Source organism: Loa loa (assembly GCF_000183805.2).
Source record: "Loa loa unplaced genomic scaffold supercont3.1, whole genome shotgun sequence".
Taxonomy (NCBI): Eukaryota; Metazoa; Nematoda; class Chromadorea; order Rhabditida; family Onchocercidae; genus Loa; species Loa loa.
Window position 1 is genome coordinate 251,259 of NW_018108181.1, and position 14,266 is coordinate 265,524.

Sequence of the window (14,266 nt, forward strand, 5' to 3'; positions counted from 1 at the left end):
ACTTATCATACAACATTTAGAGTTCGAAAAGAAAAAAAAATATTTTCTTACCACCAACGTCCCTCAGCTGTATAATACTTTTCGAATCCGTTCCAGTATTCACAGATATGACATTAGCTCCACTATCGTCCAAACTTTTCATTAGTCCCAATGCGGTCCGTTGCCCAACGCTATATTTACGTAGTGTTTGGAATACAGAGAATATTTTCGTCATCAGCGATTAGTTCATTGAAAACAGAAGCATCTGAGTTTCATGGTAATTCTGAAAATTATCTTTTACTCCTGTAAAAGACACAACCTACCTTCAGTTAGTAATGTACAGCAACAGTATTGCGACACGCGACAAAGATCAAAAAAGAAAAAAACAAACAAAACTATTCCATTCTCTCCGCTGCCCAATGTACTACCGAACAATAAAAAGTATGGTTTGTATCAAATATGAAAATGCGGTATCCCACTGGACCGAATGAACATTAATGAAAATGTTCGGCATAAGGAATTAGAAAAGCTACATAGAGGGAAATGTCATGCGCTCAGCAACGACATATCTAAATATCAAGTTATCATTGGGGTAGTAAAAAAAAAGTAACCTTTTGTAATTATACTTTGTATTAATCTGCCCTTCATTCAATTCAATTTGATGTGAGAGAATCGGCAGAGCTCAGTTTGCTTTTCATAGCGTATTAATTAATGGCAGTCATTCCTCGGAAAAGCAAATCCAATTAATTAACTTTTTTCCTCCTCGAAAGTGCCTTTCAAGCAAGATAAGCCTGTTAAATGTTTCCTTGGGATATTCCAATATTGTTTGAATCTTCGCATAGCTAATTTTTTCTCGGAGAGCGGAATTAAGTTCAGATTGATTCTGTTCGCTATTTCCTAACTTTTACAAAGTTATCTATCAGTAGCTATCAGCTAAGGCTATAGATGACAAATTATTTCTCCTTCCAATCCAAACAATTTCAACAGAATATCACTTGCATTAGTAAGGCATAAAGACTTTCTCAGGAACAAAACTTCCCAGTTTTGCTTTAAACGTGGTGAGAAAAGCAATCGTCCCATTCCTTCATAATATAACTAATAAGTAGTATTAATCAGTCATATTTGTTATTTGTACATAAGTGGCACTGATAGAGAGCTACTCACCTGTATATAAATTAATGGCAAAGTTGCTCATTAAGCATACAAATCATACACGTATGCGCACATTTAAGTGTGCAACAGTTATTGTTGACAACTAATTCCGCTTGTTGTAGAACCTTCAGCTTGCACTTCTGAACTAATTTTCTATGAAAATTACCCTTGGAATGTTTTTCCTCTAAAAATTGTTTATCATTTCATACAATGCCCTTTCTCCTGCTTGCTGAAGAATTTCAAGCGACTGCAACGCTGACCTCAATGAATATCGTCCTTAAGGAAGGAATATCTCATCCCGAAATATTTAACGATTCAAATTTATGCCAATATCACTGAAATAAGAAATTAATTTTACTCCAGAACGACACCATAATTACATTGTCGATAAATTGATACGAAGAGTGTTTCATGCTTTTTTAGGGTAAAATAATTTACCTTCAGTTCATGTGGTTTTCCGTATTTCCAGATTTATGCAAAAATATGGATTACTCACAAAAAACGTAAAAAACCCTTGTCAACTAAAATTTCTGAAATTGGAAATAAAGCTTTCTTAGTTACACACGGTGTTTGTAGTAGAATCAATTCATTTATTTAAAATTTGTTTATTGAATGTTTTCGAGAATATTTATTACTTTTGAAATTGTCACTTATACGGTCCTCTTTATTTTTAGAAAAATCTTCTTACCACAGGACAAAAGTACATAATTTCTTATCATGTTTTAAAATTTGCAAGAAACCAAACGATAACCGAGTTCTCCATGAAATTATCGTCGTATGTTGTGCATTTATGAGCATATTTTGCTTCACCAGGTTAGTTATCCTTTAATTTTGTTGTTCTAAACATGAAATTCATAATGCTATCGAATTTATGCCAGTCGTCACCCTTTTTTTGCAATATCTCTCGGTGAAGATTAAGGTCTGTAATTCGGAAAACTCAGTGAAATTATTGAAAAAAATTAGCAAGTAAAATTAATTTAGAATTGCTAAGCATCAAAGAGTGTAACCATTGCCATTGATGCAGAAATAATTTCAGTAATGAAACTAAAATTAGTATAATAGCTGTAATTCGAATTTATTTCTTTCTTTATTTCTTTTTTTTTTGCACGTATTTTATAGGTAAATGACTGTAATCTAGTGTGGAAGATTTTGGCGTGTTTGGTACAAATAATAATTTCGCTCAGTTCTTGGCATAATCCTGTTGCAATTTTATTTATTGATATTAACTTTATTCAGTTTGTGGATTGAAATAAGGAAAAGAAAGAAATATTTAAAAAATATGTAATAAACGTGAGATGTTTATTGAATTCTTCAGATTTAAACTATTAGCCTAGGCTTGGTTAGGCACTTATTTTCAACAAGAAATGTACAAATTGCTAGATGTCAATGATGCAGTTATAGAAAAGCAAGTATACTGTTTTACGATTAAACTGAACACGCAGACATCCACACATACAGGTGGAAAAAAACATTCATTCAATTAGAAGAATATTCTATAATATCCTTATTTATCAATTGAAAAACGTGTTAAGTTTACAGATTGAGTCTTACAGCCAGAAATTTATATCTACAGGAAGGGAAGGATTCTAATTGTGTCATTGTAATTCTTGCACAAAGATACATCTTTTAAAAGCTAAAACAGTTTTGAACTAAGAGTGCAGTAATAATAATGAGTAAGTGATAGAAAGTTAGATGCATAACTTATTGCCAAGAATTATAAATAATCCTCTCGGAAAGATGTCATTGTGTAATCTTTAAGTGCGATCAATCTGAAACTTCAGTTCTCTTCAGTTGTAATCATTTACCAGACTATCCTGAATGTAATTGATTATATTTTTGATATGAAAGATAGGAAGAGTCCAAAAAAAATATGCAAAAGTTTTTCGAGAAACTTAGGACAGAAATATATCATTTTCTCCGACCTCCAACTATTGGTAGCCAACACTATTTCTCTAAAAAAAATTTGAACTCTTGCATAAGATCAGGAATTTGTTGCACTTAATTCGGTCATTATCAGACAATAGGGAGAAAATGGCAAGTTAAAAGTTAAAGAATCTAGAAAATAAGATTGGCAGGAACGTATGGAAACTTTCTGCAAACTAAGATTTGAAATCTTTTATTTTCCGAACATTTGCATGCTTTTTTTTCCTGCTGATTTATTTCTACTAATAATAATTCACAGTTCCAGCTTCTCGGGAATTTCTAGTCATCTTATAGCCTTGTAATCACCTTACGACAGCGTTAACTAAAGATCGTATATATATCCTTCGTTCATCTTTTTATTAATAAAGGGCAATAATTTCGAAACTTCAGCATGCTTAAGTTGCTTAAATTTCTTAGAGAAAGAAAGAAATATTGATGTAATGGGCCTTTGTCAAAGTGAAGAAGTAAAGAAACTGAAGGAAAGAAGTAAAGTGATTGATCGTGAAATCGTTGAATGTGCGATCGAAAATGCCAACGCTATTAAACTGTTATTACTTGGTTAGTTCACATTCGCTATAAATATAAATGATAATAGATGTTCCCTATAAAACAACCTATCTATTCGATGTTTCAGTAGAACTTATTAATTTTATTTCTCGAATGCTCACCTAATGAAATAGGTAAATGGATCCTCTTAATACTCGGTTTCACTTCTAAAATTCAAAGAACTGATTTACAAGTAATCTGAAATCACATAATACTATTCCTCTGGACCAAGAAAGAGAGAGAGGAAGTGAAGGACAGGTGTTGCTAAGACTTCGATAAATTTCTTGTAGACAATACTTTCATAAATATTGAAATAAAATTCATTTCAAAAATGTTTTTAGGTGCTGGTGATTCTGGCAAGAGCACATTGCTAAAGCAAATGAGGTTTGTGATGAGTTTAAAAATATTTTTCAAATTCTCTTCATTTAGAAGTTGATATTCCTTGTATATACTCTTGTTGATAAACATCTAATCGATCAAATTTATAATCTATCACAGCTATTCGATCATTTACGCTGGTCGTATGAATACATGGTTGCATTGGGCCGATCACATAAGCAGATTCAATATATCACGAAAGCAGGTGTAATCAGTTTAATGCTACGCTCAGTACCTTTTTTAGGATTTTGCACAGTAGTGGCTTTACGCAGGATGAACTGATGAAACAACGTTTGGTTGTATTCGAGAATGTAATCGGTGCAATGGATGTTATCTTACGAGCTATGAAAAATTACGGCGTTAAATTCAGCGATCCAGCCAAAAAGGTTATTATCAGACGCTGTAAGACACTGTCATTCTTTATTGCCCGGATATTAAATAATTGAATAATATTTTCTGCATGATTTCATTGGCTTGACAATTTCGCCATCAGAAACTTTTGTTTACCTCATTCTTCCTCTCTCTTCCTTTACCTTTCCGTTCTCTTTTTGCTCAAAATCAGTAGAATCTTTCAGTAATCCAAGAAATCGTTTATTTTGCATTTTCATTTAATAATATTCATGTCTTGCTGGCATGGACAATAGAAAGAGGAGTTGATCAATGATCACATTCAATATATGTAATTTATTTAGCAATAATGAGTAATTTTCTGCAGACTAATTCAGCTGTCATTGCTCAAGCGATTAACACAGAATTAAAATCAATAACTAATGAGATTGCAACTGCAATTAAGAATCTATGGCATGATCCTGCCATTCAGGATATTTGTGAAAGGCGAAATGATTTTCATTTGCATGAGTCTGCCAAACAGTTCGGTTTAATTTTTTGCAATTTTAGTAATTATAAAATTTAAATTTGTGAATTATAAATACTTGAATTGAAGATTTGTTAGCATCAAACAGAATTTTTATAATTTCCTCAATTTTCGACTCATAAAACGACCTCTAAACCATTGCAGTCATTCATAGGATTTCATGTTTCTATCCTAACATAGAAATGCTTATATATTCCATTTTGGAAAATTACTAATACAACAATCAGATAATGCAACAATCTAATACAACAATCCTGCAACAATCAGACAAAAAAAAAGGATGAAGTTGACGCATGCGGTGGCAGTTACTAGCAGTTGTTAAAATTAGCTTTCATGTATTAAAATGTGTTAACTAAATTGCTTAAAATTGAATAATATACATGATATAGATCTTAACAAATTAATCAGCAAATGAACATGTAACTAATAAAAAGTGAACGACATGATAATGAAGTAAGGAACATGAAAAGTTGACAGGATAACTGAAAAACAAATACCTGAATTCGTTGAGCTTCCATTTGTTTCAAGTAGCCTATCGAAGCATTTGACTGATTCTATGAATGCACCATAATAGTAATAACATATTTAATTAAAGCCAAAGTTTGCAAATCAGGAATGTTGTTAAACAAACTGATTAACGCATGCCTTAGCAATCACTAAATAATGAATCTGAAAGGTCTCCCAATTGAATCATCGTTATAAAATAAATTATTAGGATGATTAGATAAATATTTGCATGTGACATTCTGCATACCATTAATTTATGATGAAATGCAACCAAACTAAAGAAGGCTGGAACAATTCATTCGCACTTTCCGAATGTAACATCACCTTTATGATTTCAGTGAGTGGAAGAAGTAATGAAAAATTTACAAATAAATATACAGTTGAATATGACATTCAGTTCTGAATTGCCATAAATCAATGTGCCTTTGGTGAAAATTTGATAAATGTGCAGGTGATGAAGAGGAAAAAAGAATAATCATATTGCAGTTTCTTGGACAATATTGATCGGATAGCAGCGGTAGATTATGAACCGAGTGAGCAAGATATACTGTTAACCAGAATAAAAACGACTGGAATTGTGGGAATTCATTTTATTATTAGAAATATCCGATTCAGGTTTGCATTTGCAAGTAGAAGACATTACTTTACGGATTTCACATCATAGCATAAGTACCTTCCTGGTTAAATTTGAATTGGATATCAATTCAATCAATTGAACTTGTCACAACAGCCAATCTAAGCATTGAAAATTGAAAAGGCTTAAAATCCTTTTACAATACAATTACTGATATCTCAAACGAGTGGTTCATTAAAAAAAGCAAAAATTCAGTGCATATTTCTTTCAAAAAGTACTTTGTTGAGGTACAATTTAGAGTATTTGAAGTGGGCGGACAACGGTCAGAGCGGAAGAAGTGGATTCATTGTTTTGATGATGTCAACGCTGTTATATATGTTGCAGCTATTAGCGAATATGCCGAAGTTTTATTCGAAGATGATACTACTGTTAGTTCATACTGAGTTCATCTTATCTATCTGTGATACTATCAGCATATAAATATTCTACTTGGCTTCAGAATCGTATGGTAGAAAGCATGCTTTTATTTGAAACGATATGCAACAGTCGATGGTTTATTAATACTTCCATTATTTTATTCTTGAATAAAAAAGATTTGTTTGTTGAAAAACTCAAATCGCAATCAATCAAGATAGCCTTTCCTCAGTATAACGGTCAGTTGCACAGTTATCAGGCACATAAAACGTGCTTTTCTCTTCCATCTATTTTAAGCGCCTCAAATTTTTACTTGCTCATCAAAGAGTAATATTATTCTTGCTTAAGTTAGCAAACATTTTTGGTACTCTCATAATTTTTGAAAATTTTCGTGACGAATTAAAATGATGTTGTTATTTGCTATTTTGAATTCGAAATAAATTTAAACTTTTACAAAGATTAAAAAAAAAAGCAAATTAAAAAGTCTTTTTACAAACAATTATAAAGTTGCAAAAATACAAAATTATTCAACGATGTGTTTTTTGTATTTATTGTTTTTGTAAGACGCATCTCTTGCTTTTTGGAAGTTTCAATACTTGAATTCTAGTATTTCAGAAAAAAATTATGCAAGCTCAACATACTTTTCAGGTCCTGAAACATATGAGGACTCGATAGCTTTTATAAGGGAAAGTTTTGAAGCATTAAATGCTAATCCGGAAAAAGTGATTTATGTGCATCAAACTTGTGCCACTGATACCAATCAGGTTCAAATGATTTTAGGTAGTGTCATCGTTATGGTGATTGAAAAAAATTTGAAGCGAGTTGGCATGTTTCAAAGTATTGTTAAGCATACTTAAACTTCTCCACGAAAGTGGATTATTTTATTGCTGAATATCGATTGGTTTTCATTTTTTTTAATAAACAATCTGCTTTTTTTTGCATCAAAAATTAAGTGCAATAAATTTGCTTGAAAAGTTATTAAACTGAAGCAATTAGGTTACAGAAAATGCTACTACATTCACTAAATTCACTAATTCTTTTAAAGCGTGATTACTTAATTGTCCAGTTTCGGTCATTACAAAGTTAAATTTTAGTAGCTCATTTTTTGCAAACCCATTTTTTTAAAAATATAGGTTATTGTTTTAAAAAACGCGATGTTTTTAGTGACCAGAATTAAATTTATTGTATAAATTATCAAACTTACGCTTATATATTGTACTTGTGATTCAAATACTAATTTATTTCAGTTTACTAGTCACAATATAACAATATCACAGTTTTTTTCAGAATTACCGTTAGTGAAATCTCAAAGTTTTGCTTAAAATTCTGTTCCATATATTTATCGAGACAGTTCTCAATCATTTTTGTTAACTGGTAAAATATTTTTTTGGATCCTAAGCTGAATAATTCCATGGAAAATGAGAAATTTTTAGTTTTATCTCGAAGGAATACAACTTAAAATGGTATTAGAGAGTTCATTTCTGTATCATTGTTTTGAGTAGTAGTATCATGCAAAACTAAAGCTATACAGGACATATGTCTCCAATAATTCAAAAAATAGAATTTGGAAACTGATTCAATTGTGATAAATTTGATTAATAATTATCAAGAAGTCACTATTTGCTATCAACTGAAGCAGATCTAGAGCTTTGGATAGTTTTGGATTTTCAGAAGTATAGCGGATTATAGATTTAACTGGAATATGATAGCCTGACTCTGTTCTCAGCAAAATCCACTGAACATCTTGCTTTCGGTTCCCACCAATTTACTTGCCATACACTGGACTAATAAAATAACCAGTAAGTAAATATCTTCAAAACACACCATGCCATTTATGATAAAAATAGAAATAAAAAGGAATTTGAAAAGGACGATGAAAAGAATTTATAGACAAAGTGTCTCCAACTCATTACTTTCCCAACATATTTTTCTGATTCATTTATATTGGCCTTAACTGTTAAGCAAATCTCTCGGTTTCGAATTTCTGAAGAATCAATCTGTTGGACTATTTAATACGCTTCAAAGTTCAGCGGTGATCTCAAATTTGCTCTGCCACAAAGGTGGTATCCATCAATGGTTTTCAGAAAGGATATGGCACTATCGAAGCATTTGAAAATAAAAAGTTGTTTACTTCTTCCAATGAATTTGTTAGAAGATAAATGGATAACCAAGTAAACAGCAATGTTAAAGATTAGAAGGTTGAAGACAAGATAACAACTATAAGAAATTTTTAAATGTCGAAAGTTTTAAGTGTACAAATGCTTCAATTATAATTTATCGTGATTTACTTACCATACACTGGACTGATAAATGATCAGTGATTAAATATCTTCGTTACCAACTTATTTGTCTTCCATCGTTTGCTTCCCTCGCCTTTCCTATCTCCAAATTTCCGTTTTTCCGTTTTTAGAGTTCCCAATACAGCGAAAGCATAATATAGAAAAAATGAATAATGTGTGCAATTAAGCACTCCGGCTGTAGGATATGCAAAATAATATGATAATTGTCCAGTTATTGTGCATTTTTTACGAGTGCGGTAATTTACTAAACCGGAAAAAAAAACCATACTAAGTCATTATTGTCGATTTTTTCTGTGATATAAAATATTTGCAAAAATTGCAAAACCTATCATTCGTTCCTTCCCTTTCCCTCTGCAGAGAAATATTAGACATAGTTGCTTTTGACCTTCAAAGGTATTTCGGCATGTTCCGCCATTCTTCGCCTTTATTCTCCTCTCTTTTTTTTATTCAATGAAAATGAAAGAGTTACTATTATCTCTGTTAAAAAAGGTTGAAATTTTTTGCTATATTTATAACTATTAAGGATTGCAATTCTAATTTCACTGAATTTTCATTCGTTAATGATTTAGAATTTATTTATATGAAATATTCTCATTTCTTTATCGATGAAAAAAATATACTTTAAAATAGTTACAGCCTGCATGTGCTGCACTCCATCCAGTTTGTCATGCTCACTGTACAAATAATGTATTGTCAAATTAAGGAAGTGTGGCGCACTGGAAATAATTGACCATCGTTGAAAATGTCTTGTGGACAAGGAAATTCATTGATTAATGTTTTTTTTTTTTGATTAATGTTTCCTGACCACACCACCATGCTTTCTTTGTCACAGTATGATTTTACTGTGACATTTCAATTCGACTGACCGCAAATTCTTTGAGAGATATGCGGCACCGTGTCAGACCATTACACTATTTACAAATTGCGACCAGTTTTTTTCTTTTATGTCGAACTTTTTATAAGGGCATATTTCTATATAAATCTAAAATAAATTGAATCTCTTTTACTAACTATTCCAAAAATGTCAGATTTATCCATGATATCATGCTATTTGCGCATTCAATCATATACGTTTTACCTATCGAATTCAATTCTATTCGTTTACTTTCTTCTGCTTCCGCTTTATTATCAGTAATTGAGATCCCTTCCAAAAGAAGTCTTCGAATGATTTTCACTGCACCAACATTATTCCAGATGCAAAGACTTTGTTCAGTTTTTGTGCATTTTATGCTCTCAAATTCCTCAGGAGAGTATGAAGAAAGCCACGAGAGACATTTGCCGCTTTTTTGGTATTATTGTGAAATAATTTTTCCATTTTCGCAAACAGATGGTCAGTGGGCGCAGTTCTCCCATTCATTCTTCACTTGAAATCTCGAATTTTAGTACCAGTATTAGTTCCTGCTGCTACATCTCCAAAGGAAACTGTTTTTAAAAAAAAAACAAAAGGAATTGTTTCGATATTACAGAGCTATAAAAGCATACACAAATTAGAGATCAAAACCTTTCAGTTTAAATGTTCTTGCGACCATAAAAATCTTTTTAGACATACCGCAATATCCCAAAATAAACAAACCTTATGAGCGTTGACTTTATCAGAAAAAAATATTTGGCAAAGTTTCAAAAGCTTTTTCGATTAGAATTGAAGCCAGCAAGTCCGTAAGTATTTCATATAAATCGTTTTGACGATGAACATTGTGGCTGAAATGCTGCATTTATGAAAATAGTCAAGTTGTCAACGATTTTCAACAGCTGTCTTTTCTAATTCTATTTGTATTTTTCTCTCCATTCTCATGCAAAAAAAAATTAATAAAATTATTTTTCCTGAAAAATACAAAGTGTGAGAGAGAGAAAAAGGAATTTCGGATTGAAAGCAAAATAAATTCATTGAAATTTCGAAGTACAAAGTCTTTGTTTCCAGCAATTAACAACAAATCACCTACCTGAAAAATTTTTCCCCAACATTTTCAATGAATTCTATATCTTCAACATTTCATCTCTTCATTTCAAACTATCAAGCAAAATCTTTTCTACACAAATACCAAAATCGAGAAATTTTTTGGAAATGTGAGATAACTACTAGAGATAGACATACAATTTCTGCTCTGATAAAGATTTAACTATACGAGTTAATTGAAGGTATTGGTAATGAATAACTGAGAATAAACGTTTTCAAAATCTGCTAGAGTTCCATGGTTACCTTAATCAACCGAATTGTAAATTTTACGTCAGTTAAAAAATTCTAAGTTTTATACATCCTATACATTGAAATATTGTTATCCCAAATCTTTTTGTTACCGTACTTTTTCATTGCTTTTTCACCTGTGGGTCACAATATACTAATGCATTATCAGGCATATTGTCGGAGTTTTTTGTCTTCCTTTCGTATTTATGCTGCTTGCTTGTTGCATTTTATAATTAATAATGATTTATAATTGATAAACATAATTAAATCCACACTTTTTTTTCCCATTTATTCTTCCTTACGCGACAAAAGTTCTGAACAGCTTTGCGTTCATTTGTTAAACAATCATTCGTTTCAAAAAGCGTTCATACAAGAGATGAAAATTTACGACTTTTTTTACTTGTCGGAATCAAATAATTATTTTCATTTGATTCTGCACTTTATTTGAATTATTTCATGGTTTTTTGCAAATGTCACCGCAAAAGTCACAAGAGGAACATTAGGCGTAGCGCAGTGATAAAAGAAAATGCCGATGGCTGATCTACGGTTTGCTAAAGCGCAAACATTCCATTGCACTGGAAATGGATTATCCAATCAAAATAATTATAACAATGGAATCTTAGGGTCACAAAAAGATTATGAGGATCCTGAATATTATTATTCGAGGCCACCTGATCTTTTCCAGGTCTCCGTTTCTGTCTTTTTGAAATCGAATTTGCCTCAGGCTTAATTAAGTTTAATAGAATTTTGAAAGTACGATATCGTACACAAAAAGAATGCAGAAGAAATGCTTTTTATCACTTATAATAAATAGAAACATTTTTTGGATTCTTCTTCATCTGAATATTTTTCTAGTTTGAAGTCAAAGTCATTAAATTTTGGAAAAGTTTGGAGTGTGAAATTTTTTCTCGAAATTACTAAAATTTTTGTCCAGTTTACTTTAACTTGAATTTGAGAAACAAACGCCGCCACCACCACCACCAATGAATTTGTTGCAGAAAATAATTCCAACGCATCTTGTCATAGAGCATAAACAGGTTCGTTTTATTCAAAACTTAATAAAAACTTCACAAATTTATCAGAATAGAAACTCCTATCTGTTATTTTACCACGTCAGGATCTTTCTATGTGCTAAAGAAGGAAGATAAATATCTGGTATTAGATTGAAATCAAATATATCGATGTGCCGAAATATTTGCACAACAATAATAACTGCAGCCTTGAACTTTTAAAATTTAAACTTGGTCGAAGGATTAGAGGAATCATACAGATTGGTTATGTCATTGCCATTGGGAAAAACTGTCGCGGAGCTAGCAAACGACTCGGTGTTCACCCCGTGTCAAATCAAACACCATACGATTTATGCTTGAAAGGGAGCAATAAAATGATAAAATAATTAATTCAAAAATTACAGAGAAGTGGTAGTAATTCAAAGGTGATGTCGTTGGGATGCTTGCTGGCTACAGTAACCATACTATTTATTCTATCGCTGGCCTATTTTTTAGCCTGGGATTCAAAAAAAGATGTTAATTTCAAAAATATACCACAGTCTATAATCCCTAAGGTATGTAATTTGAGAGGTGATGAAATAATGTGAAATGAAGGAACTGATATGGTCATAAATCACTATTTTATTTCAATTCCATCAATTAAATCAAAATTTGCAGGATTAACTAATAGCTTCCTTTATCTTCCAAGTGGTAGAAAACATTTAACTGAAAATTAATATCGCTATTTTATTTCGTGCTAGATCATATCGATAATAATTATATAAATTGAAACAATCATGATTTCTGATATTTCTATGACCTAACACTTTTCATCTTTTTTTTATATTTTCTACGTTCAAATGAAAAATCGAACTAGTTTTCTAGCTTGTTTTGAGCATATGGAATTAAAAACTTTTACAGGTTCAGGATAATCATCCCACTGAAAATGTGCCCAATAGTTCCGATACAAATGTAATGAAATCGAAGGTGGAAGACGAAATTGTGGCAACCTTCCTCCTCACGTTGCTAATCACAAGGCGGAAAATATGCTTATTTGAAGCGGGTACTGATCGAAGTGAAGAATCGAAGTTAGTTTCACTGCTTGCTATGTAGATTCTTCCAGATTATGTGCTCATTTCCGATCCTTACATACTTCCCCATGATATGAATCATCGCATTTAAGAAGAGAATATCGCGAGGAACATATTGAATCGGCACGTCTCTTACAGTTTGCAAATTTGAGTGTAAACGGTGCACCCATTCATCCCCTTCAATTTCAACGATACACTCGAAGTTTAGGCGTAGATTCAGATTGCTATATAATTATTTATGATCGTGGAGAAGTTGTCTGGGCTACGCACGCTTTCTGGATCTTTACGGTAATAAAGTTCTATGATCTGAGATTGTTAAAATCAGGAAAACTAGCAATACCAGTTTTGTTTTTAGGAAATGATTAGTAATTTGCTATGATATAGTGATGATAATAATTTCATCATATAACAGGAATTATCACTTTAAATTCCTACACATTAACACCTCGACTTCAGCTCTTTGGACATCAGAAAGTTTCATTGTATTCCGGTGGCATTAACGAGTGGAAAAAGCTGAAGAAAAATTCAGCACAATATAGAACGGAGAGTGGTGATGGAACATACCCACAACGCAATGGTCATTTTCGAGCTGAATGGAATACCGCAGTAAGCATGAGTACCGATTGCGTAAAGTTATCAGCAGATAAAACTGAACAGTTACAAAATAAGCTCATGACGGAGATTAAAATATTCAATATGTTTTTATAAAATTTAACTCATGCTTATTAACTGATTGTCTACAACAGGTAATTTGTACATTTGATGACGTTCTCACAAATACAGAATTGAGGACGCATGACTTGGTGGATGGCCAGGATCATGAAGTAAGTATTAGACTGATAATTCACTAAATGAAAATATTGGAATATCTTATACCAATATTTCATTAATAATACTTCAATCCCTTCAGCACTTCGTTCATTTATTATTTCTGCTATTCTCGTTTAGCAGTATGAAGGCATTTCGTCGGATGCAATACATGGTCATATTCGATCAGCAATTAATATCCCAGCAAAAGATATTTATGATTGGAATGATCAGAAATGGTACGATAAATTGGATCTGAAAGCTCAGCTTCATTCGAAAAAACTAAACGAGAATCGATCAGTGATCGTGTACTCGTCATCAGCCATTCGTTCTAGCTTGACCTGGTTTGCATTGAGGAAGTGTGGCTACAGTTCAAGTATTTATTTTGGCTCCTGGCCAGAATGGCTTATACGGGCACCCGAATTCCTCAAAGTTATACCAAAGAAAAAGTTTTAATCGTTGTGCTGATTCTAATTTGTATTTGTATCATTCATCACATTTTTATTTAAAAGAATATGATGGAAATGTATAAGAGATACCATATGAGTGT

The 14,266-nt window shown here is 31.8% G+C and overlaps 3 protein-coding genes across 3 annotated transcripts in view; 2 read left to right on the top strand and 1 right to left on the bottom strand.

The window, feature by feature from the left end:
* The window catches only part of LOAG_16343 (hypothetical protein), a 7,539-nt gene extending 7,268 nt beyond the window's left edge, over nucleotides 1-271 (bottom strand). The window contains exon 1 of the mRNA XM_020448995.1: nucleotides 52-271. Coding sequence (XP_020307541.1) covers nucleotides 52-214 — 163 coding nt within the window. The 5' untranslated portion in view covers nucleotides 215-271. The remainder of the gene's footprint in view (nucleotides 1-51) is intronic.
* A 3,223-nt stretch (nucleotides 272-3,494) lies between these two features.
* LOAG_07692 (G protein alpha subunit 3) lies at nucleotides 3,495-7,204 on the top strand (the record flags this gene model as incomplete). The annotated part of the gene is made up of 8 exons (XM_003143226.1): nucleotides 3,495-3,612; nucleotides 3,942-3,984; nucleotides 4,223-4,364; nucleotides 4,694-4,848; nucleotides 5,846-5,974; nucleotides 6,232-6,361; nucleotides 6,433-6,586; nucleotides 6,996-7,204. 8 exons carry the CDS (start codon nucleotides 3,495-3,497, stop codon nucleotides 7,202-7,204), a joined length of 1,080 nt encoding a protein of 359 aa, XP_003143274.1.
* Nucleotides 7,205-11,355: 4,151 nt separating this feature from the next.
* Nucleotides 11,356-14,266, top strand: part of LOAG_16344 (hypothetical protein) — a gene marked incomplete at both ends in the record, with an annotated part of 3,497 nt that continues 586 nt past the window's right edge. Inside the window, 8 exons of the mRNA XM_020448996.1 lie at nucleotides 11,356-11,514; nucleotides 11,786-11,866; nucleotides 12,244-12,393; nucleotides 12,740-12,906; nucleotides 13,002-13,197; nucleotides 13,366-13,515; nucleotides 13,656-13,733; nucleotides 13,858-14,148. Coding sequence (XP_020307542.1) covers nucleotides 11,356-11,514; nucleotides 11,786-11,866; nucleotides 12,244-12,393; nucleotides 12,740-12,906; nucleotides 13,002-13,197; nucleotides 13,366-13,515; nucleotides 13,656-13,733; nucleotides 13,858-14,148 — 1,272 coding nt within the window. The remainder of the gene's footprint in view (nucleotides 11,515-11,785; nucleotides 11,867-12,243; nucleotides 12,394-12,739; nucleotides 12,907-13,001; nucleotides 13,198-13,365; nucleotides 13,516-13,655; nucleotides 13,734-13,857; nucleotides 14,149-14,266) is intronic.